This window comes from Chaetodon trifascialis, chromosome 13 (genome assembly GCF_039877785.1).
Source record: "Chaetodon trifascialis isolate fChaTrf1 chromosome 13, fChaTrf1.hap1, whole genome shotgun sequence".
NCBI classification, from domain to species: Eukaryota; Metazoa; Chordata; class Actinopteri; order Chaetodontiformes; family Chaetodontidae; genus Chaetodon; species Chaetodon trifascialis.
In genome coordinates, this window is record NC_092068.1 from 804,612 (window position 1) to 831,046 (window position 26,435).

Below are 26,435 nucleotides of genomic sequence, written 5' to 3' on the forward strand. Positions count from 1 at the left end.
GCTTTGAGCACCCTGGGGCTGACACCGTCAGGGCCTGGAGCCTTGTTTGGGTGGAGTCTCATCAGCTGTCTTCTCACCTGGTCAGCACTGAAGCACACTGTGGAGGTGACAGGTCGGGGAGGGGTGTAGTCCTCAGGTTGGAATGTAAAGTCCGTCTGGCAGTCTGAGGTGGTGTGAAGAGGGCTGAGAAAGGAGGATGGGGGAGGAGGGGGGGGGGGGGGGGGGGGGGGTTGATGACCACCGAGGAGGAGTCCGAGGGGGGAAGAGCCAGGCCTGAAGTGTAAAATCTATTAAAAAACAGATTCAGTTCATTTGCCCTGTCAACGCTTCCTTCAACTCCTCTGCTGCTTGTCCTGAAGCCAGTGATGGTCCTCATACCACTCCAGACCTCTCTCAAGTTGTTCTGCTGGAGTTTCCACTCAAGCTTCCTCCTGTATTTCTCCTTAGCCTCCCTGATTTTCACCTTCAGTTCCCTCTGTATTGTTCTCACCTTCTCCCTGTTGCCCTCTTCTTCTCATTGAGGATGTCTTTGATTTCCTTTGTCACCCAGGGCCTGTTATTTGGATAACAATGGACAGTCCTGGCTGGGACAGTGGAGTCCACGCAGAAAGTGATATAGTCCGTGATGCACTCTGTGAGCTCGTCAATGTCCTCCCCATGTGGCTCACATAGTGATGATATGTTTAGCCGCATGTCATCGTTCAATCGCTGGCTGTCGAGGTGGTGTCCAGCAAACGGTGTGGGCTTCATTGATAATTGGCAGACTTTCTGGGGAAGACCTGGTCTGATTAGGAGAGACGGCATCCATCCCACTTTGGAGGGAGCAGCTCTCATCTCTAGAAATCTGACTGATTTTATTTATGAACCTAACCCCTGACAACTCAGAGTTGAGACCAGGAGGCAGAGCTGCAGTCCTACACGCTTCTCTGCGCCTCCATTAGAGCAGTTACCCACCCAACACTCCATAGAGACTGTGTCTGCCCCCCGACCACGTAAACTAAGTAAACCAAAAGTACAGAGAAGAGGAGTTAAACATAAGAATCTAATTAAAATTAGAACAACCTCTGCAATAGTACAACAAGATAGGAGAATTAAATGTGGACTCCTTAACATCAGATCTCTGTCCTCTAAAGCTGTTCTAGTAAATGAGTTAATATCAGACCATAATGTTGATTTATTTTGTCTGACTGAAACCTGGCTGTGTCCTGAAGAGTATGTGAGCCTAAATGAAGCTACTCCTCCGAGCCATATTAATACCCACATTCCTCGAGGCAGCGGCAGAGGAGGTGGAGTTGCAGCCATTTTTGACTCAAGCCTTTTGATCAACCCTAAACCTAAACTCGACTATAACTCATTTGAAAGCCTTGTTCTCACTCTTTCTCATGAGAAATGGAAAACAGTGCAGCCACTTTTATTTGTTGTAGTATACCGCTCTCCTGGTCCTTACTCCGAATTTATAGCTGAGTTCTCTGAGTTTCTATCAAGTTTAGTTCTTGAAGCAGATAAAGTAATTATTGTAGGTGACTTTAATGTACATGTCGACGTTGATAATGACAGCCTTAGCACTGCGTTTATCTCAGTATTAGACTCAGTTGGCTTCCGCCAGAATGTACATGAACCGACTCACTGTTTTAACCACACCCTCGACCTTGTTCTGACATATGGCATTGAAATCGAAGACTTAATAGTCTCCTCACAGAATCCTCTTTTATCAGACCATCACTTAATAACTTTCAAATTCATATTACCAGACTACCAGCCAGTAGGCAAAAATTCTTATACCAGACTCCTGTCTGATAGTGCTGTAGCTAAATTTAAGGATATGATCCCATCAGTATTTAATTCAATGCCATGTCTCAATACAACAGAGGAGTCTTATGCTAACGTTAGTCCCTCCCAGATTGACTTCCTGGTTGATAGTGCTACAGGATCGTTGCGTATGACACTTGACTCTGTTGCTCCCCTAAAAAAGAAGAAAATTAAACAGAGGAGGTTAGCTCCATGGTATACTCCTCAAACCTGCAAATTAAAGCAAACTTCACGGAAAATAGAAAGGAAATGGCGTAGCTAAATTTAAGGATATGATCCCATCAGTATTTAATTCAATGCCATGTCTCAATACAACAGAGGAGTCTTATGCTAACGTTAGTCCCTCCCAGATTGACTTCCTGGTTGATAGTGCTACAGGATCGTTGCGTATGACACTTGACTCTGTTGCTCCCCTAAAAAAGAAGAAAATTAAACAGAGGAGGTTAGCTCCATGGTATACTCCTCAAACCCGCAAATTAAAGCAAACTTCACGGAAAATAGAAAGGAAATGGCGTTCTACCAATTTGGAAGAATTTCGGTCCGCCAGGCAAGACAGTCTTAAAATATACAGGAAAGCCCTCCGCAGTGCCAGGGCAGCCTATTACTCTGCACTAATAGAGGAAAATAAGAACAATCCCAAATTTCTCTTCAGCACTGTAGCCAGGCTGACAGAGAGCCATAACTCTGTTGAACCATGTATTCCTTTAGCTCTGAACAGTAATGACTTCATGAGCTTCTTTAATGATAAAATTCTAACTATTAGAAACAGAATTCATCGACTCCTGCCGTTAACAGGTACTGTTTTGTCATCAAACGCAGAAATCGTAGAAACTGTTACTCAGTCTGTCGCAGTTTTAGACTGTTTTACTCCTGTTGACCCTCATCAACTAATTTCAATAATTTCATCATCAAAATCATCAACCTGTATTTTAGATCCTATCCCGACTAAGCTGTTTAAAGAAGTATTACCTCTAATTGACTCTTCAGTTTTAGACATGATCAATCTCTCTTTATCAACAGGCTACGTACCACAGTCCTTTAAAGTAGCTGTGATAAAACCGCTACTGAAAAAGCCTACTCTTGATCCAGGGGTTTTAGCCAACTATAGACCGATATCCAACCTTCCCTTTCTCTCAAAAACTCTTGAGAAAGCAGTTGCCAATCAGCTGTGCGACTTTCTAAACAATAATAGTTTATTTGAGGATTTCGTCAGGATTTAGAGTACATCATAGCACAGAGACAGCACTGGTTAAAGTTACAAATGACCTTCTAATTGCATCTGATAAAGGATTTGTCTCTGTACTAGTCTTATTGGATCTTAGTGCTGCATTTGACACCATTGACCATGGCATCCTATTGCAGACACTGGAACACTTCATTGGCATTAAGGGAACTGCGCTAAACTGGTTTAAATCCTACTTGTCAGATCGCTCTCAGTTTGTACGCGTTAATGACGACTCCTCTGTGCTCACTAAAGTCAGCTATGGAGTTCCCCCAGGGTTCTGTGCTTGGACCAATTCTATTCACCTTATATATGCTTCCTTTAGGTAAGATTATCAGGAAGCACTCAATACATTTTCATTGCTATGCAGGTGATACCCAGCTATATTTATCAATGAAGCCAGAAGAAACCAGTCAGTTAACTAGACTACAAGCATGTCTTCATGACATAAAGACCTGGATGACCTGCAATTTTTTGATGCTAAACTCAGACAAAACTGAAGTTATAGTAGTAGGCCCTAAACATCTTAGAAAGTCACTTTCTGATGACATAGCAGCTATGGATGGCATTGCGCTGGCCTCCAGCACCACTGTAAAGAATCTGGGAGTTATCTTTGACCAAGACATGTCCTTTCACTCCCATGTAAAACAAATTTCAAGGACAGCCTTTTTTCACCTACATAATATCGCAAAAATCAGGCATATTTTGTCTCAAAGTGATGCAGAAAAACTAGTCCATGCATTCGTAACTTCCAGGCTAGATTATTGCAATTCTTTACTATCAGGCTGCCCAAATTCGTTGCTGAATATTCTTCAGTTGCTCCAGAACGCTGCAGCAAATGTCCTGACAAAAACCAGGGAGCGAGATCATATTTCTCCAATACTAGCCGCTCTGCACTGGCTCCCTGTAAAGTTTAGAATAGAGTTTAAAATTCTCCTTCTTACTTACAAAGCCATGAATGGCCAGGCACCTTCTTATCTTAAAGAGCTCATAGTACCTTATTGCCCTACTCGAACACTGCGTTCCCAGAATGCAGGTCTACTTATGGTTCCTAAAGTCTCAAAAAGCAGAACAGGAGTCAGAGCATTTAGCTATCAAGCTCCTCTCCTGTGGAACCATCTTCCAGTCTTTGTCCGGGAGGCAGACACTGTCTCTACATTTAAGAGTAGGCTTAAAACTTTCCTCTTTGATAAAGCTTATAGTTAGGGCTGGCTCAGGCTTGTCCTGGACCAGCCCGTAGTTACGCTGCTATAGGATTAGACTGTCGGGGGACCTCCAAAGATACACCGAGCTCCTCTGTCCTTCTGTCCCTGAACGCTTTCATGTCCTACCACGGCTTGTTACTAACTTAGCTCCTTCCCCGGAGTCTCTGTGCTTTGTCGTCTTGCGGGTTACACAGTGGCTGAATCTGGATTGTGGATTGCAGCTGCGTCTCCCGCCTTGGCCCTGCCTGACATCCACTGCAACTGCTACTACTGTTATTACATCCACTGTCACTGTTACTGTGACTGCATGTCTGTCTCTCTGTCTCTGTCTCTCTCTGTCTCTCTCTCTCTCTGACTGCATTTCTGTCTGTCTGTCTGTCTGTCTGTCTGTCTGTCTGTCTGTCTGTGCCTGTCTCACTCTCCCTCTCTTGCGCTCCCTCTCTCACCCAACCGGTCGAGGCAGATGGCCGCCCACCCAGAGTCTGGTTCTGCCCGAGGTTTCTGCCTGTTAAAAGGAAGTTTTTCCTCGCCACTGTCACCAAGTGCTTGCTCATGGGGGAATTGTTGGTTTTCTGTAGATAAAAGAGCTTGGTCTGTACCAGCTCTATATGGAAAGTGTCCTGAGACAACTTCTGTTGTGATTTGGCACTATACAAATAAAATTGAATTGAACTGAACACTCGGGTGTTGAGTTTGCAGACAGGCCACGGCAGACTGAATGACGTCACATGCCGACGTCGGGTTGGCGGGGGGGGGGGGGGGGGTGTAAACAGCAACAATGATGGCATGTGCAAACTCCCTTGGCAAATAATATGGCCTGAGCCCAACAGCCAACAGTTCAATGTCCAGTCAACAGATACGTTCCTTGATGGTAATGTGACCAGGATTACACCATCACCTCAGAAAGACAAATCAGACTGCACTCCCGGTACTCCATCTGACTCTTGGTGAGTGCTGTTAGCTCATCCACCTTATTCGCCAGCGACCTCACGTTGCCCATGATGAGAGAGGGGAGACACGGCTTATATCTCCTCTTCTCAATAAGACTCTGTTGTCTCGACCCAGCTCTTTTCCTCCGCTGTTTCTATCCTCCCCTGCATCCTCTGTGTGTTTTCCTCCAGATTTCAGTGGGGATCTCTGAAGTTCTGGTCGACAAGCCGGCCGGCCTCAGCGCGATCAGCTGATCTCTAGAGTAAACAATGCACTGCACTGCATCTGTGCTGTGTCCCAATTAGAGTAGTAACTCCAAAGTGAAAAAACAAAGCAGAACTCTCTCGGCCAACATGTTTGGAGAGGGCACAGCTTCAAAATGACTGTCGTAAAATTGCAGGTATTAATAATAAAGAATAAAGCAAAAGAATTAGTAAAACTAAGAAAAGAAACAGGAGCGACTGCAACAGGCTGCATGCACGGTCGGTGCTTGCGCACTAAGCGCAAGCGATGTTGTGGCTGTGGTTTTTGAATATCTGCTCTGTTTTGCCCCTATGGGTTTCCAGGGCTGGAGCACAGCAGGAGCGGGGCTGATCTTCTCTGGGGCAAGCAGCGATCCAACACACCTGTCATTAATCTTCCCTCATTAGGGTTCTCCTTCTTAAGCATGCTTCTCCCATACTCTGGTGCCAGATGATCCTTTGCTCATGCATTTGTGTCTCGCCACAGCCCCTGCCACATGTTCTGCGCCTCGCCCTCGTGCAGCGCTACCGTTTCTACCTGTGAGTTTTTGTTATCTGCCTGTGAGCATTTTCCCTCACAGAGATTTTTGTTATTTACCAGTGACTGTCGAGTTCCTCCAGCACTTGTTGTGTTTTGTTTGCCTGTGAGCCTTTTCCCCAAATGGAGATTTTTGTTGTGTTTCCAGTGACTGACTGGCTCTCTTTTGCTCCAGCATCTTCGTTGTTTCTACAAGGAGATAAGTGACATTGACCGTGTCTGTCAAGTTTTCCTCCAGCACCTCTTTTCCTTTTTGCCTGAGTGCCTTCCCTTTAACAGTGTTTTGTGTTCTCCTTAACAGAAGCTGTCGAGTGTCCTCCAGCAGAGACTACATCTTCGCTTGAATTACACTGTCTGGCTGATAATATTTCCGTTTGCACTTTTGTTAATAAACTGTGAGACATTGTCTCTGCATCTGAGTCCTACTTCCAGCACGTGCATAACAAGCAACTGAACACTGAGTACAGTCAAAGGGTCTGTCTGTTTGGAAGAACTACAGCTCATAGCAAATAGTGACAGGAGCACAGCAGATACACATTAGGTTCAACTGCGATGCCATAAATCAGACAGTCTGATGGTTAAAGAGACATTTATTTACCTGCAGTCGATGAAGTTGGGTGCAGGGTTAAACAATCGACCTTCCATTGGGTCAGGGTCATCTGTATTTTCCCCTGCCAGTACCATCCACTCCTCCGTGTGCTCACACTCAAACACCTTCCATTGCTGGGATGCACACATCAGCAGAACAAAGTCCGCTGTAGACACACACACAACAGCAAAGTACACATCACCATTATCTTTATAAGCCCAGAAAATTGACTGTTGCCTAAGAGCATCCATTCTGATACTGAGATAGAATTATGGGTTGAGCTTATGTGACACTGAATTAAATAAAGATTAATAAAATTGCTGAAGGTATGGTTGTAGTTTCAGTTGCTTGTACTTTCTTTCATTCACTGTGAAACTACTTTCAGTGAAACTCAATACTTCCTAAGATGTATCACATGGAAACCAACACGACGGGGGAAGAATTATACCCTTTGAGCCAGTGGATGGCTCAATAAAGTATTGCTTCATTGACAGTAGCTTTTAACCAAAGTAAAAGTAAAGTAAAGCAGAACTTTGAAATTAATCGGTTCTACAGAGTGCAAACAGTATTTCTGTTGAAAAAAAAAAAAGCCTGGGAAATTTGAATTTGTCTTTCTGCAGTGTCACTAATTGAGAACTAGCAAAGTTTTCACAATATAGTGACAAAGTAACTATCTGAGAAAGGAAGACATGATTTGTTGATACAGATAAATGAATGAATGAATTGACATACAGCGGTGATGAACAGCATACAGATACACACACAGACACAATGACATATGCACACAAACTGACCTATGAGGTTTTTGGAGTTAGGTACAGTGTAGAAGTCAGGTAAATAGATCCATTTTATGAGAGCTGAGTTCATCAACACTGGAGTGTTCCACCGCCAGGGGTAGTCTAAAAGACAAAAACATCAGAAGTAGAGATAGGTAGAAATAGGTTCACTATTTATTTTCTACAGTAGTTTACTTTCTGCTGAGTTCTACGTGATGCCATGTGAGGCATAATCTAAAGCAGAGCTGGGCATTTTACAGCCCGCGAGCCACATCCAGCCCTTAGGGCATCACTGTCTGGCCTGTTTGAGGTCAAAAATAAATTACAAGATAAATGAAAAAGTATTTATGCTGTGCATGGAATGCTTTTTACTTTAAAAAGCATGCCGTTTGTTTTCTGTTCTTTGAAGGAGAGTTTATTAAAGAATGTTTGTTGGACTCTGCAGTACTAATATGCCCAGAGAAAAAAGAGCATTGGAGAACATGCCCTCCTGACATACTGTAACAAGGAGGGTTAAGGACATTGCGGGAAATCTGGAGCTTCAGCTGAAGAACAGAGCGGTCAACTTTGACTATTTTTCCCTGGCTTTGGATGAGACCTACAATGTTCAGATGGAACTCATTGACCTGCAGTCTGACACACTTCTGGCATAGCACTGTAGGTCAGTCTCACTGCTTGAGTTTTACTCTTCCCTCGAATAGAAGAACTTTCCACACATGAGGAGGCATGCTCAGCAATGGGAGAAAATCAATATTGGGCAGAATTAAGTTCAAGTTATTGTTGGTTCGACCCTCCAACACAGCTCAGGTTTCTCATGTGGCCCCTTTTAAAAATTAATTGCCCACCCCTGATTTAAAGTTTACTTTGCTCAACATTCATTGTACTGTGTATGAGATGATTGAAGTCCTGAAATGGACAGAACTCATAAACTCCAGAATAATACACACTGAGACCTGAGGTGGGGTGCTTCTATTATTCTGTTCCCATTTTGGATATAATTGGGATGGACAAAGCACTTCTTAGTCCAATATAACGCCCCCACTATCTATAGCCTCAAAAATGACTGCAGTGTTCTTGTGAAATTCAGAACCGAAAGCTAGCCAACAAGTGGGATGGAACTTCTGCTCTCCAGAAGATTTTCAAAAATAGGATTTTTGCACGGCTACTGTGCTGACTGTCTTAACATTGTACAGGTATATCTAATAAACTTGGAATTCAGAGCCTATTTTGATATTTGCTCTATTATAATATAAACAATTTGTTGTGCTATTGATTTATGGAGAGTAGTGGTGCTCTACTCAGACACCTACAATACAACTACATACTGTAGTTTCATATCAGGACTCACCTATGCAAAGAGCAGGCGGTATGCCTACACACAGTAGATACTGGTAGATCATGAAGACAGAGAGGAAGAGACAATATCTGGGCCAGATGCTGGCAATAGCTGCACGTCTCCGCCTTACCAACATGGCAACCAACCAACAACCATGGATTATCACCAAGAAGTTCATCCGCTGACCAATCACGTTCACCGTCATCAGGAAGCAAATCTTTACGAAAGAGGGTAGGTTTTTGGAGATTGAAATTAAATAAAAGCAGGGAAAAGGTTAAATTATTATTTTACAGCCTCATTCTCTTTTCCGGAGTCAAAACACTGATGCTGTGAAACAGTGTACAAGAGGAACTCACTTTGGGTTGTCATTTTCTTTTGAATTACATCTCCAAAATACAGTAATTAAAAACTCTATATGTTCTTTTCCTTCTTTTACTCATTTTATTATATTTGGGTCTAAAAATTCCCAATTCAGCGATGAAGTGATATCTCCTCGCTACCTCTAATCCAAACTTGTAGAAGGTGTAGTTGAGCAGGTACTTTAAGCAGGGTATGAGGCCCTGGTCAACAGTGTCCCTGGTGGCGGTGGGAAATAGAGCAAGGATGGTGGGAGGAGATCGTTGGAGCTGACGGTAGTGATGAGCTTGGTGACGATACACTGTTGCCTCAAACACCAACAACATCAGAACTATTAAATGGTTCTGCATAAACCAAAAAAAAGAGAAAACATTCAGGACATTAGTTCAATATAAGTTTAATCAAACAAATCAATCATTTGAAGAGAAAGAAAGAAAAATGTAAATCAAATCAAAATTTGTGGTTACTGCCCTTTGCCTTTAAACCAGCACCAATTCTTATAGACACACTTGCACAAAGTTAGGGATTTTGTAGGATTATAGTCAATTATACCAAACAGGTGCTAATGATCATCAATTTCACATGTAGGTTGAAACAGTCATTAACTGAAACAGAAACAGCTGTGTAGAAAGCATAAAACTGGGTGAGGCAAGGCTGAGTACAGCAACAAGACACAAGATAGTTATACTGCATCAGCAAGGTCTCCCCAGACAAAGATTTCAAAGCAGACTGGGATTTCAAGATGTGCTGTTCAAGTTCTTTTGAAGAAACACAAAGAAACGGGCAACGTTGAGGATTGTAGACGCAGTGGTCAGCCAAGGAAACTGTGCCAGCAACTCGGAACTGGCAAAAACCAGTGGGACCCAGGTTCATCCATCTACTGTCCAGAGAAGTCTGGCCAGAAGTGGTCTTCATGGAAGAGTTGCAGCCAAAAAGCCATACCTCCAACAGGAAACAAGACCAAGTGATTCAACTATGCACAAAAACATAAGAACTGGGGTGCAGACAAATTGCAGCAGGTGCTCTGGACTGACAAGTCAAAATTTGAAATATTTGGCTGTAGCAGAAGGCAGTTTGTCTGCCGAAGGGCTGGAGAGTGGTACAATAATGAGTGTCTGCTGGCAACAGTGAAGCTTGGTGGAGGTTCCTTGCAAGTTTGGGGCTGCGTTTCTGCAAATGGAGTTGGAGATGTGGCCAGGATTAATGGTGTCCTGAGAAATACAGGCAGATACTTATCCATCATGCAATACCATCAGGGAGGCATATGATTGGCCCCAAATTTATTCTGCAGCAGGACAACGACATCCTGGGAGTGATGGTATGGCCCCCACAGAGCCCCGATCTGGACATCACCAAGTCTGTCTGGGATTACACGAAGAGACAGTAGGATTTGAGGAAGCCTACATCCACAGAAGATCTGTGGTTAGTTCTCCAACGTGTTTGGAACAACCTACCAGCTGAGTTCCTTCAAAAAACTGTGTGCAAGTGTACATAGAAGAATTGATGTTGTTTTGAAAGCAAAGGCTGGTTACACCAAATATTGGTTTGGTTTAGATTTCTGAAATCTAAGCATTCTTAGTTTACAGCATTTTTTCCACACCTGCCTAAAACTTACCTAACACAGATAGATAGATAGATAGATAGATAGATAGATAGATAGATAGATAGATAGATAGATAGATAGATAGATAGATAGATAGATAGATAGATAGACAGACAGACAGACAGACAGACAGACAGACACACACACACACACACACACACACACACACACACACACACACACACACACACACACACACACACACACATATACATTGAAACACATCTATGTGCCTGGCAAAGCAATGGTTAGTTTTGGATATCATTATTTTTTTTTTACACTAAACTTGGAAACATATGTACATATATTGAATATACCTTGCTGTATCCTAGTACAGTGGCATCTTTCCTGATGCCAAACCAGTTGGCTGGATCCACTGGCTCCATATACAGAGAGGAGTTCATCATCTCCTCTGGCAACAGATTGGTTTCATTTGTTAGAGGCTGTGAGGAAAAGAGAAAAGAAATACCAGCTGAAAAACACTATAGAGGAACCAGTCAGGATTAGTGATGGTCATGATGCTTCCCTTTTCTTCCAGTCCCAGTTCCCTTTTCTTGATATTCCTTCTCTTTTTATTATAAGGCATCTAGTTCAGAGATGTTACTTTGGATTAAGACATAGTATATACTGTCTCTTACACCAGTGGGATTTGCTTCTGTTGAAAAGTTGAGCAATGCTACAGTCTTGGCAATGCCTATCTATTGATCAGACATGACTGGGGTCAATTATTTTGTTTTGGGAAAAAAAGGGATAATAACATATCATGTCTTACTGATAGCTTAGTAGATAGATAGTGTGTTGATCTGTACCAATGACACTAACACTCCTTGGGTCAGATGATGAGAATTCCAATTTTCAGATCTGACTTCCCTGCCTAACCTCATACACACATCCTGGCAAGGAAGTGTGCTCTAAGACATGACTAAGGTCTTTGTTACCTGGGTGGGTAATTACACCCCTGAATCTCAACCTGATTCACAGTCAGCTAGTTTTCAGCATGCTAATCTCCAGCCTGCTTCCCAGCCTGCTAGCTTCCAATATGCTAGCCTCCAACCCTCACCCCGGCCTGCTAACCTCCAGTCTGCATCCCTGCCAGCTGGCAACAACCTGACTGCCAGCCTGCTAGGCTCCAGCCTTTGGCACAGCATACTAGCCTTCAGCCTACACCCTGGCCTGCCACTGAGCACTTCATATTCTCACTCTCTGAGTTTTGATAGGTGGGTCATCTGACGCAGGTGATACCCTCTATCTGTTGCTTTGCTGTGGAAATCTGAAAAGGGCAGGTTCAGCCCTGGCAACGAGCTATGAAGGGACACAGCTGTGGCATTTCCTTTATTTCCTGTATTTGTAGCTAGAAAGTCCCGGGTTTGATTCCCGCCTGGGGCACTGTGGGCACCGGGGGCGTGTCCTCCACCATGCCTTCATCGCCTGCTGCTCGAGGAAAGGGGCCTTTCTGTGCATGTTCTCCCCGTGCTCACCTGGGGTATCCTCCTTAAAAAAAAAAAAAACACTAAAAAATGCAAGAAGATCACCACCTGACCAATGGTGAAAAAAGAAACTGGGTCCCCAGGCGCTGGTCAGCTAGCAGCCCAATGCTCTTGGTATGCCACGGAGGAAGGACTTGCCGGGATGGGTCAAAAGCAGAGGAAGAATTTCACCAATGCATGGCGTGTGTGTAGCATGTTGTGTTGTGCAACAATAAAAGGGATGTCTTTCTTTGTTTCACGCACATCAGCGTTAACGTCAGCGTCACCCCATGTAGGTCAGCCCTTCTTGGGTGAAGACCCTTTTGTGTGAAGACCCTTTTGGGGAAAGACCGTCAAGTCTACTTGCGCAAGTCTACTGAGCAAGGACACAGGTAACCACCACTTACACTACTCCCGCTGCCTTCCTGCGCACACACCATGTGCTACCAATATATCCCACTCTTCCAGGGCATGCAAAAAAACGCATTCTGGCCTAAAAGGCAACGCAATCCTGAGAACCATTACTCATTCAGAAAAACCTCAGCTAATCCCTCTGCTTTTTCCTTTGGCCTATGGATTTGCCAGTCTGCTGTAAACAAAACAGGTTTTTTCCAAGCACTTGCAAATCTACATCAAATACAGGTACTAAAACTGACGGATCCGTCCATGAAAACACAGCCACACCAGCTGCGCTCTTAACTGACTACTTTCTCCTGCACACCTCGTTCTGATGGATGTTGAGGTGGCACGGGTGCACTAATGTCCAAAGACTGGAAATTCACCAAATTCACCCAATCACTTTGCATCCTTCTTTACCGATAAGGTTTCGAACATTAGTAACCAGTTCTCTGAGCCTGCCAAACTCAGTAGGATACCATCGGCTAACAGGACCTCAGTCTCCTCATTTTCCCGTCACAGAGGAGCAAGTCTCCAACCTACTGCTTGACTCTCACCCTACTGCCTGTCCATTGGACCCTATACCCTACAACCTCCTGCAGGCCATCTCGCCGACACTTATCGCCTTACCCCCCGAGTTACCCCACTGCTAAAGAAACCTGCACTCAACCCATCTCAGGTTGAAAATTATAGGCCGGTTTCACTCCTCACTTTCCTTTCCAAAATTTTTGAACGCACCATCTTAATCAAGTCTCTGAATTCCTTTCTGAGAACGACCTGCATGATCCTAGCCAATCTGGTTTCAAACACAGACTGCGCTCTTATCTGTCGCGGAAACACTAAGATCAGCTAGAGCTACTGGTCAGTCTTCTGTTCTACTTTCGCTTGACCTCGGCTGCTTTTGACACAGTTAAGCACCAAATCCTCCTCTTTACACTCCCTGAGCTTGGCTTCTCAGGATCTGCTCTCTGCTGGTTTGAGTCCTACCTCTCAGGGTGATCCTTTGTAGTGTCTTGGAGGGGAGAAGTGTCTAAATCCCTTCTCTCTCTCTTTTTTTGCATATTATGTATTTACAACTTGTTTGCAGTCCTGTTCTAGTAAATTCGGTGGGCCATATTTTCCAGAAATTCCATCACTCTTAGTGTGAAGAGTGTTCACTTACTGTGAAGACCCTCATATTCGACAAGATCACAAGCTCAAGCTTGTCAAGCTATGAAGGTGAAGGTGGATATGAGGCCAGTGTTGCTGTATCATCACCTCATCAACCCACACCTCCCAAATCAAATCATTGTTTTTATTCCTTTTGGTCTTTCCTTCTTAAAATTAATTGGGTGCAACTAGGGATCACACCTTGATAAGTTGGCATGTGTGCACTTCTGGACTTCTGGATCTGTTTTTTTTTCCCCCACTGAGGGATTGTTCTGTTTTTATTACAATGAAGGGCAGTTGTCTTTTTAAACAATTTTTAAAACAATTTTTAACAATTTTTAAAAAGCATCTTATTGATGCTGCTGCATCAATAAGATGCAGCAGCCTCGAATTTCCCCTCCCAGCCAGAGGCCATCCAGCTCCCAGCCGACTCACAGCCGGCTGCCAGCCAGCTACCAGTCCCCCCCCTCCTCTTGGGGGTGTGCGCAGAATCCACTATAAACACGCCTCTTCATTCAATTGCAGGGTGTCACCAAGAGATGGCGTGTCCCTCGCAGGAACACATCTCAAGGGCAAAGATTTTTACTCAACTACATTCATCTGCTTTAGAAGGCTTATTTGTAGTTAGGCAGTCACAGTTACTCAACTATTTTACGTTGATTATTTAAATCAACTTAGAGAAATATTTTTCGCACAAAGTCTTAAAAAAGTCTTAAATGTGTGTTTCCATCAGCCTGTTTTAATGCATATTTTCTATTTGCCAACAGAAAATTCCTAAGTTTTTCTCTTACAATATACTGTATGAATTTTTTTGTGATTGTTGCAATCAAAAAAAACAAACTCATGTAAAAAAGTTGTATATAATCACTTCCTATATGATAATAAGTATACTTCACATTACAGAAACAGTCGAAAAGATTCAGTTCTCATCTTAAAAAAAAAAAAGTTTTAACTTGTGAATGAAAAGCATCAGCTCAAAGTTACAAAATCATGTGCCGGAGATTTGGAGCAGTTGGTAGAGCGTCCGCCCCATGTATGAAGTTCTCTGCAGAAATAGACCAGGAAGCGGCCAGTAGACAGTCATATTAGTATTGGTTGAATATGCGCTAAGTTTTGTGATCGCAAGATTTCCTGGTCGGCCTGATAATATACATTTTGATGCATGAGGGAGATGGGAAAGTTGGCTTATCCATAAATGTAATTAAGTGTAATGGAAACATTTAGTGAAGTCTATAAAGTAGCCAGCGACACAATATTAATATCTGTGGCACAAATTGATTTTTAATTACTGGAGGTACGCGCTCCCCTCAGCCCTCCACCTATTTTACTGGCCATAGCTAGTCTGTGGGACAGTGGGGGCTAGGAGCCTGTTTGGCTGGCGACCATCCATTGAGTTAGAACAAAGGATACACTGTAATGCAAATAATTACTCATGATACTGATTTCACTGTTTATTGTCCGTTTTCATGTGTGTGTGTTAACTGAGTGGCCAATAAAAACAAGTAGATTGGCCCATCTACATCGGCCCATTGGCCCTTTATGCCCCACAACATTGTTTTTTTTTCATTGGTCTGATTGGCCCATTAGGATTATTCATGATTCAATGTAGGTGTCCGTGCGGGGGATGAGGCTCGCTGGCTGCGGAGGGAGAGTTGATGTTGTAGTAAGAACCTGTCTGCCTGGTCTAACATGACGTAAAAAAATGCATTATTGGTGTGCTTCTGAGTACTATGTTTTCCCGCAACTATAACTTTTTTTTTAATAGTTACTGTTTATATTCATTGCGTGAACAGTCTGAAAAAAGAGACAGAGACACATAGAGGAGGACACAGACAGTCACACAGACAGAGTGATGAAAAAGATCAGTGATAATTAAGTACAGTATATTAAGCCTATGATGTTGAACATCGCAGTGCGAGCCGTCTGCTGTGCTCCGCAGCCGCCTGTGAAGGCAAACGAAATCTGGAACCTTTCAGCTCAATGACATGACTTTGAAAGCACCAAGTGACTTGTTTTAATGAATTTCGTTAGATTAAAATATGTAGAACTGTAAAATATCACTTCCATGAAGCTGTTCAGTCAGACATTAACAGATCACAGGCTGAAATTGGCATTTCATCCTCCCATCCCTCCCTCTTCAGCGCACTGTAAATGATTTCTGTCCAGTAATATACAGTACACACACATACAGGACTCTGCGTATTGCTGGTCGCCGCATCAAATAGCGACCCACAAATCTAAAATGCGCTACAAACAGGAAACCCACCAACTGAAAAGCAGAGTGGCTCTGCGAATCAGGCAGAGTATTAAACATTTAACTGTTTAGCAGTTCAAAATGCTAGAAAAACGCGACGCACAACTTCTGTTATTCATGATTAATTTTCTGGGCACAAATCACTCGGCACGCGAAGATGCGCTGGGAGCCTCTCCAAAGGTGGTGAGAGATGTGGAGGAAAAGGCAGGATGGGCAGATGAGCAGATCCAAGAAGAGCAGATCCAAGAAGTAACCAATTACAATGACTGCTCCTCCTGGTGGACTGATCGAGTGAGTGCAGGTAGTTTCCGCAAATGGAGCTTAGGGGCGTTACGAGTTGCCCCCGCGGCGATGACGTCATCGCAGGGGATCTCATTACAGTCACGAACCCGCCTACTGCAGAGCAGGGACTGGTCACGGACCCGCCAGGGCCCCAGCACGAGATTAGGGGAAATTCGAGGCCGCTACATCTGTAAAGGAACGCTGATTCTGATTCTTTTTGGAAATGTTTTATTTTAAAGTTTCCTGCTCCAACACACCTGGATCCAATGATCAGCTCGTCATCAAGCTCTGCAGTGGCTTGATAACGAGCCACTCTTCTTACTTACTATTACTGGTGAGTTTGAAATGTTAGTAATGTAATCAGTGACGATGGCCTGTTAGCATTAGCCACAATGATAACAGCGGCTAATGCTAACATGAGGTCCTTTGAACTTGTTGGTACATACAGGTTTGACTTTTGATATCAGGTTGGTTGCTACTGTGCTAATGATTAGCATGCTAATGCTAACATGCTAACTTATGGTAAAATGATTCTTAAATGCATTCTAATGGTGTTTGAGATCTTTTTAATGTGTTATTTGACATGCTAATGTTAGCTTAGCATTAATTGTTTGAAATCTGAAGAATGTACACACTCCGGCAGTAGCCCCCATGGCCCTTTCAAAATGTCCCCAGGGGAAATTGTCTAGTTATATTTTCTTGTACATTGAGGTTTATTGTCCCATATAATTTCACATATATTTTTACATATATTCATTGTGTATTTCAATATATAATCTCATATAATGTGGGATGTATTGCAATACATAGGCAGGCAGGCAGGCAGGCAGCAGAGTGAAAGGTGGAATGGAAGCGTGCACGTGTCTACAATATATAATTAGATATATTTTTTTAATATAAATCATATATAATAACATATATATTTTTCAACATATTTGAGACTTATATGTTCCCATATATATCTGATTATATTTTCTTGTACATTGAGGTTTATTATCTCATGTAATTTGACATATATTTTTACATATATTCACTGTGTAGTCCAATATATAATCTCATATAATGTGGGATATATTTCACTATAAATAACAATATATTAAATAACATAACAATGTATTTATTTAATATATGAAAACAGCCATAATTGCAGTATTTTTATATATGCCACAATATATCACTTACAGATATAATACATTGTTTTATAATACATCATGACATAATATATCTAAAATATATCAAAATTTCACAAGATATGAATACACGTCAAATATATTGTCACATAATATATTGAGAAATATATTTTTGTTGCTTAAGGGTATATCAGGGGTGCAGTTCATCGAGGAAGGTCATTTGAGGCCAAGAAAATCTCCAGGACGACCATGACTGACTAGACTGAATGTCTAGAATGTATTGACTGAGATGATCGGTAACTGCTTAATCTGTGCCGCAGAAACAGGAAAATGCCAGCAAACTGACTTCGTCGTTTGTGGAGAAGACACCATGGAATCAACATTTCCCGCCAAACTGTAAATCGAAGGCTGCTTCGGCATGGTTACCGAGCAAAAAGAATGACCAAGTGTCCACACCTAACTGTTCAACACAGAGTTGTTCGACTTCGCTGGGCTAGGGAGCACAAAAGATTACAGCTTGGGCACTGGCAACATGTTATCTTTATGGATGAGAGCCAGTATATCCTTAACCATACAGATGGAAGACAGTGTGTTCGGCGATAACATGGCGAATACCTTTGCAATTACTGCAACAAGGAAACCACACAAGCTGGTGGCAGCTCAGTTATGGAATGGGCCGGTATTCATTATGGAGGAGAGACACCATTTGTAATGCTGGATGGAAAGGTCAATGGCATTGTGTACAGGGACAACCTGGAGAGCCATTGCCTCCCACATGCAAGATGGGTCTATGGGAACAACTTTAATCTGCAAGACGACAACTCCAGAGCACATAGGGCAGCTGCTGTGAGAGAATACCTTGATGCAGAGGGGGTGCAGCAGATGCAATGGCCCACTTGCTCCCCTGATATGAACCCTATTGAGCATGTCTGGGATGCCTTAGGCCGAGCCATCAATGAGAGGGACAATATTCCTCAAACCCTACAGGAGTTAGCCCAGGCTCTGACCAAAGAGTGGGATGGCCCACTGACAACATCAACAAGCTTGTAGACAGTATGCCACAACTTAATGCACTGATCCTTGTGGCCATACTCAATATTAGTGACTGTGTGGCATTTAAAATAGCAATAATGGACATTCATATGAATGAAATCTTCTTGAATATGTGTTTGCTGTTAAACTGACCAAGGCTGAAAAATTTAAACAAAGCCTTAATCCTACTGTTTCAACACCCCCAGTTTTGTTTAAGCCTGACAGTTTGTAAAGGTTAATTGTCATTTAATTTTCATCATCATTCATCTCAGTCTCCCCAGCTTGCACCAGCTGGTACAGGGGACATCTTAGAGATAGCTCAAAGTAATTACCACTCTATGTCTCTGCTAATTGTATATTACACTACACATTGTAAAAAGGTGACTCAGTACATTTACTACTATTCTACTATTACTATTCCTGGCAGCTACAAAGCCCCCTCCTCTCCCCATTTTGGTCTTTCAGACCACATTTCCCTCCTTATGTCTACTTACTCTCAGCTGATAGAAAGAGTTGAACAATCAGAAAAATAAAACTATGTGTGTGGAAAGATTAAGCAAACAGCAGCAGCTGTACAGGACTGTTTTAAGTGCACAGAGTAGTACAGGTTCAAAGATGTTGTCACCCAGGAGAACCACATCAATCTTGAGGAATAGACATCAGCAGCAACATTGTACACCAGCAAATGAGTTGTGATGTGGTGATCACAAAGACAATGAAATCTTTCCCCAAGGGCTCTATCCACAACCAAAAAATCTGTCAGAGCTGTGTCCTCAGCCCCCTCCTGTTCACATTGTACACCCATGCATACCTCAACATGGAGAGAACACTGTTGTGAAATTTGATGATGACACCACCATCATCATCAGTTGGATTTCAAATAGTGATGAAAATTCATATGAGGGAAATTCTTCAACAATCTTGCTGGATGGTGCACAGAGCTACTAAGACCTACTGCTCAGTGTCAGCAAAATCAAGGTTGATTTTAGAGCAAAGGAGGCAAAGACACACACTAAGGTGGAGCAGGTGAATAGGTTAGGGTTCCTGGGAATCAGCATCAGAGATAACCTGTTACAGATATATCACACATTTCCTTCCTGATAAAGAAGGCTCAGAAATGTCTTAGGGAAACCTAAGGGAGCAAAATTCCTGTTCCAAATTCTTATGAACTTTTACAGAGAAAGCATCCTGACTACACACACTACAAATATGCATGGTTTATGCATGGTCCAGGACAGAGGGCTCTGTAGTTGGTAATTAAAAACTGCCAAGAACATCACTGGAACCCATCTACTGAGTATCAGTGATATCGGTGAGGTGAAATGCCTGCTAAAACTCCAAAGGAAAAGAAAAACAATGCCTACCTCTGCCAGAGCATGTTCATTTGAGGATTTTCAGTCAGCACTTAGCATGCATCAAAGCACAGACAGCACTGGTCAAAGTTACAAATTACCTTCTAATTGTATCAAACAAAGGACTTAGTGCTGCATTCAACATCACTGACCATCAAATCCTATTATGAAACTGAAAAATTTAATTGCCATTAAAGGAACCGCACTAAGCTGGTTTAAGCCATATTTATCCAAATTTCATCTCCATAACATTGCAAAAATCAATCAAAGGCTGCCCCTAAATGATCAGGCGCCATCATGTCTTCAAAAACTGATAGTACTCTATTACCCCACCAGAAAATTACACACCCAGAATGCAGGCTTTTTTATGGTTCCTAAAGTCTGCAAAAGTAGAATTGGACCAGAGCCTTCAGCTACCAAGCCCCTCTTTTGTGGAGCCATCTTTCAGTCTCAGTCTGTGGGGCAGACACCCTCTCTATATTACCAGTATGCTTCACTTTCCTTTTTGATAAATCTTACACAAACTATTGGCACAGGCTTGCCTTGGATCAGCCCCAAATTATGCTGCTATAGGATTAGACTACAGGGGAAACTATCCATGACACACTGAACACCTCTTTCCCCCACTCGTACTCCATCTGTATGCATTAATGTCCCATTAGCTTGGCTTCTTTCCTACAGTCCTTGTGCTTTCTTGCCTCGCAGTCCCCATGGAAAGTGGCTGTGCCTGGATTGTGATCATTATAACACCTACTGCTGGGGCCCTGCTTGACACCCACTGCTAGTGTTAATTATTACTTACATATTTCTATCATTATTGTATTTAATGTCTCTCTGATGATTTAATCAATCCCTCTGTCTCTCTCAAACCATTTACACATTAAAGTATACTCATTATATTCTGGTATTGCCAGACATAGACTTAGTTCCAGGGGGGACAGACTAATCAGGAACAATACCTGAAATTACAACAGCTCAGTTGATAAGGTTATGGCTATGTGTGTTGATATTGATGGTTAAATGTAAAAAATGTCTCTCTTAACAGATACTGTTAATGCAGTGTGTGCACATGTGTCTTACCAGGCGACAGTTACTGGAGTATTCAACAGGGTTGACAACACTGAGCTGGTACAGCATCTTACACACGATGATGACACAAACCCAGACTGTAGACAGACAGGAAGCCATGGGCCTGAAACGACCATAGGGCATTGCCAGAGACCACAGTACCACCAGGACGAGGTTCATCACAGATGGCTACACAACACAGAGACAAATCATTATTTAGATAAATTACATTAATTAACATGAGCATTAATTAACATGAGCAATACATGGATGTATTGTGTTGTTCCAAAATCAATACATCTCATATCTAAACAACTGAATAGGTCGATTGCCAGTGACTCCCAGAGAGGTAGTCATCATGTAGTTAACATTGTGAAACTGGTGCATTTTGCTTAGGTTTAGGCACCAGAACTAATAGGTTAGAGCTAGGCAAAAGCAACTTGGTTAGGTTTTGGAAAAGATCATGATTTGCATTAAAATAAGCACATTGGTGTTAAATTTGTGACGTGACTTAAGTATATTATGTGACTTAAAATTAGTCAGAATTTTCCAGTTTCACATGGGACAGGAAAAGCAGTCTTGTAGGTGAAAGTTTTGTGTTTGACCCATCCATCCAACCCACCTCCTCCATATACAGACTTTCTTATTCTATATGCTACGTCAACCACATTCCAGCGTACTTACAGTTACTATGACCATCTGCATCTTATTTTCTCTAAACACTCATTTGCTTATTGCAGTCAGAAAGTTAAATTTCAAATTCATCTGTCCATAGGACTTCTTTCCAAAATACAGCAGGCTTTTTTAGATGTTCCTTTGCAAACTTCTGATGCTGAATTTGTGGTGAGGACACAGGAAATGTTTACTTCTAATCACTCTTCCATGAAGCAACAGAACAGTGCACCACCACTCCAGAGTCCACTCAATCTTCCTGAAGTTCTTTTGCTGTCAAACAGGGTATTTTGTATTTCTAGCAACCCAGTGAGCAGTTCTCTCTGAAGTTTTTCCCCATCTAAATTTGACCTTCACTGTTCCAGTTAACTGACATTTCTAAACTACATTTCAAACTGAGGAAAGGGCTACCAGAAAATGGTTTGCTATCTTCTTATTGCTTTCTCTTGCCATAACAAACTAATAAGATAGATAGATAGATAGATAGATAGATAGATAGATAGATAGATAGATAGATAGATAGATAGATAGATAGATAGATAGATAGCATTTGAAATAGCATAATTAACTAGGACATGACTTATAAAGAAGACACAGATTCAAAAAGGCATGTAATTTGCTGTGCAGTGTCATAAATTATTTTACACAACACCCATAGTCTCTGCCTTTACCTCTTCAAGTGCAACCCAGACCGAGAAGAAGGCCACCATCTTGAGGATGTGGAGCTCCAGAAGCCTCCAAAGAAACACTTGAACTTTGGTGAGAATGTCAGAGAACCTTCTGGACAGAACCAGCAACCTGTCCATCACCAGACCCCACTTACTGGGCATCAACTCCACTGAGTAATGGAAGAAATGGGATGGATGAACAAAGAGAGTGAGTGGATAAGGGGTAGATGGGAGAAGCAGAAAAACAAACATCAATTGGAAAAACAGATATTAAATCATCTTCCACACTCCACTGTAAATAGTTTATGGTCTGATATCAAAGGTTATGACTTTTCAGTTAAATTGATGTCCATCTCTATTTGAAAGAAATACACAGAGCAACAACTTTTTATCGTTTATTTAAATTGAAATATTAGGACAATGAAGTCATAATTCTTGTCTTTGTTATTTTAGAAGAGATATATCAGAAGAGCAGTTAAAATGACTGTCGTGGAGAACTTGCTGAAGTTGTACACACATTAGCATAAATTAGCTAATGTAGGCTCTTTGGAAGCAGCCGTAAATGACAAGTAACTTCACTGTACCCAAAACCTTGGGATTGCTCGATGAGCAACACCGCTCAATTAATGTTTAAAGTATAACATGATGACAGAGTGGCATGGCACCACGCAATGGTTGATAGGGCTTCTTCCTGCCTGTTTTGTTTACTTCCGTTGTAAGATAGGTACTACTAATATCCTTTTCTCATAAAATTACAACTTTATTCTTGAAAAATTATGACTTTATTCTCATAAAATTACAACTTTATTATTTTATTCTCATAGTACTATGACTTTTTTAAAACTGCAGTAATGGTTAAAAAATAATATGAGTCTTCTAATGTACTTTGGCTCTCTTAGTTCAGTCTTGCATTGATTTGGCTTGTAAAAATAAAGACGACATGTTATGTGTTATAGGCAAAGTTACTCTGGAGCACATGAAAAGAAAGAACAAAAGCACAGTTGGCTCTGGACATGCAAAAAGAGCAAAAAATAAAAGAGAAGACTAACAAGTGAAAAGTAAAAAAAAAAGTAAACAAGAGAATACAAAAAAGGCATCTGCTGTTTTTATCCTCCTCTAGTGGTTGTTACTGCCATTCAAGGCTTCTCTCTCCTCCCTTTGTTTCAGCCAAAAGAAGAAACTATTTCCTTTAAAAAAATTCCAATAGTTTAATCATGGGTTTGTGCGCAGAAGTTTCATATCAGTTCTCCATGAAGACCCATTCAAACACTAAAATAAAACAACATGAAATTAACCCAACCATTAGAAAGAAAAGACACAATACAAACATGATTTTCCTGACAGTCCATCATTCAAAACTTTCATATTCATATAAATCATTACTTAACCAAAAGGGAGTGAATGTTTCTATCACAGTCTGTCTCTCTGTGGCCTCCCCTGCTCCACTGCTCTCTAACCGTGAACTGCTGGCTGTCAAATTGGCCCTGGAAGAGTGGAGGCACTGGCTGGAGGGAGCAGAGCAGCCATTCATGGTCTGGATGGATCACAAGAACTTGGCCTACATCAAGACAGCCAAGCGCCTCAACTCCCGCCAGGCCCGCTGGGCTCTGTTTTTTAGCCGGTTTAACTTCTCCTTGACTTACAGACCGGGTCCCATAACACTAAGCCTGATGCCTTGTCCAGGCAGTTTTCATCCTTCGACGCCACTACAGAGCCTGAGAGCATCCTTCCCCAGGACCGGATCATTGCCTCCCTCTCTTGGGAGATCGAGGGGATAATTAGAGAGGCTCAGCGGCAACACCCGGACCCAGGTAATGGTCCCCAAAACAAGCTGTTTGTCCCACACACTGTTCGTTCCCAGGTGCTACAGTGGACCCATGCCCATTGCCTTTCCTGCCATCCTGGAGCTAACCGCACCATCTCTTTGCTGCGTCGCCACTTCTGGTGGCCCATGTTGGAGGCCGACACACGGGAGTATGTGGCTGCTTGTGCCACCTGTGCACGCGGCAAAGCTTCGCACAAGGCGCCGGCTGGACTTCTCCTTCCTCTCCACATCCCGAGCAGACCCTGGTCTCACATCGCGGTGGATTTTGTCACCGGGCTGCAACCCTCCTGAGTTAACTCCACCATACTCACTGTGGTTGACTGCTTTTCCAAGGCTGCACACTTCATTGCTCTCCCCAAGCTTCCTTCTGCTCTAGACACCGCCAAACTTCTGGTCACCCATGTGTTCCGGCTGCACGGCATCCCGGCAGACATTGTGTCGGACCGTGGACCTCAGTTCTCCTCCCAGGTCTGGAAAGCATTTGCCAAGGCGTTAGGAGCTACTGTCAGCCTCACCTCCAGCTTCCACCCCCAGTCGAGCGGCCAAACTGAGAGGGCCAACCAGGACCTGGAGACGGCCTTAAGGTGCCTCTGTGCCGATAACCCTGCAGACTGGAGCTCTCTTCTTCCCTGGGTGGAGTACGCCCATAACTCCCTCACCTCTTCAGCCAGTGAGCTTTCTCCATTCGAGGCCTCCTTGGGCTACCAACCTCCCCTTTTTCCATCACAGGAAGCCGAGATTGCTGTTCCCACTGTGGCTGACCACATTAAGAGGGTCAAGGGGTTTTGGCAGGCGGCCACCAGAGCCCTCGAATGCAACCAGGGAGTTAAACAACGTGCTGCGGATCACTACAGGACCCCTGCCCCGGCCTATAAACCAGGTCAGTCCATTTGGCTTTCTACTAAGAACATTCCATTAAGGACTGAGTCTCGCAAAATGTCTCCCAGGTACATCGGCCCGTTCCCTATCCTGAAGATCATCAATCCACAGGCAGTGACTCTCAAACTTCTGGATTCCATGAGGATCCATCCAACATTCCACGTCTCTCAGCTTAAGCCTGTCTCCTCTAGCCCTTTATGCCCACCTTCCGAGTCCCCTCCTCCCCCTCAGCTCATTGACAGGGATCCTGTCTTCACAGTGCGGTGCTTGGTGGATGTCAGACGGCGAGGCAGGGGGTTTCAATACCTGGTGGATTGGGAGGGGTACGGTCCTGAGGAGCGCTCCTGGGTGCCTCGGTCGTTCATCCTAGACCACACCCTCATCGAGGACTTTCATAGGAGCCACCCTGATCAACCTGCTGGGCCGCCAAGAGGCAACCATTGGGGGGGGGGGGGTACTGTTAGGATCCTGCCTTCCTGTCTCTCCTTGTGTGTCTCCTTGCCCTTTTTCCCTGTGTGTGTTGTCTGTCTGTTCACCCCTTTTGGCGTGACTGGGTGTCCCCGTACCTCAGCCAGCTTCGCCTCCCTCTGGACTCACCTGTGGGCATGCTTCCTGATTTGGCAGAGTATTTAAGGAGAGAGCTCTCTCCTACCTGTGCCGGATTATTCCTCATCCTCCCAGCGTAAGTCGTAAGTACTACGTCTCTTTTGTCCTCCTCGCCTCTTGAGAATAGTTAATGTTCCACTGTTTTGTTTCAGCCACTGATAGTGTGCTCTTTCTTATGTTTCAGTGCCTATCCGCCGCTTCCACGCGTGCCTTGATTACTATAACCGCCTCATCGGAGCTCCTTTTGTTCATCCACTCCTTTTGAGTGTGTCTTTAGTTATTTTTGTCCACGCTTTTGGTTAGCCTTTTGTTAATAAACTGTGTTTTGTTTTCATAAGTCCTGTCTCCGGGTCTGCATCATTGGGTCTAACTATATTTAGTGGCAGACTGCCTAAAACACCTGCTTGCACCCCGCTTGCACAAGCCATGACAGAACAATCTGGCCAGTTGTAAATCCAGTAGTGTCTCACCATGTGTTTCCTATGTTTTCCCCTCCCTTGTGAGTCTCGGTTTCTGTCTGGGTGTGGTTTTACCAGTGTATCTACCTGCACACTTGAGGTTCATCAAGTAAATACCACTGCAGTATATAAACATGGCTCTTTGCTACATCTTCACCTTAATGTGGTATGTGTGGTATCATGTGGTATCTACTCTTGGTCTCTACTCTGTGCTTGTGCTTGTTGTTGTGAGAAATTTTCTGTGCTGCATGGATTTGACTCTCCCGTTTTCCCCCTCCACCTCAGACTGCCTCGAGCCATACCACTGCCAGATTCTCCCTTTCTCTACTCCTGTGTTTCAGCCTGCCACTCTCCACTGCCTCAGCACGCCAGGATCTGAACAATTTATTCCTGTGTTTTCACAAACTGTCAAACCCTGCATTCCCTATTTTCTGTATTGTTTTTGGGTTTCATTCAGCATTCGATATGTCAAGAAGGGAATGACCAGCTATCTGTTTTGATGCCTTTAATCCATCCTCATAATCACGATGGTGATTCTATGGTTAAGTTTTAAAAGTCTGTTAACCTCCATCAGCCCACCCACCCTTTTTC

At 43.1% G+C, this 26,435-nt stretch overlaps 1 protein-coding gene across 1 annotated transcript in view; it reads right to left on the reverse strand.

The window, feature by feature from the left end:
* Window positions 1-26,435, reverse strand: part of piezo1 (piezo type mechanosensitive ion channel component 1 (Er blood group)) — a 308,724-nt gene that overhangs the window by 124,032 nt on the left and 158,257 nt on the right. Inside the window, exons 18-24 of the mRNA XM_070977141.1 lie at window positions 22,080-22,246; window positions 20,749-20,925; window positions 10,925-11,050; window positions 9,148-9,348; window positions 8,660-8,864; window positions 7,330-7,434; window positions 6,545-6,701 (exon numbers count right to left, since the gene is read on the reverse strand). Of these exons, the coding sequence (XP_070833242.1) occupies window positions 6,545-6,701; window positions 7,330-7,434; window positions 8,660-8,864; window positions 9,148-9,348; window positions 10,925-11,050; window positions 20,749-20,925; window positions 22,080-22,246 (1,138 nt within the window). The remainder of the gene's footprint in view (window positions 1-6,544; window positions 6,702-7,329; window positions 7,435-8,659; window positions 8,865-9,147; window positions 9,349-10,924; window positions 11,051-20,748; window positions 20,926-22,079; window positions 22,247-26,435) is intronic.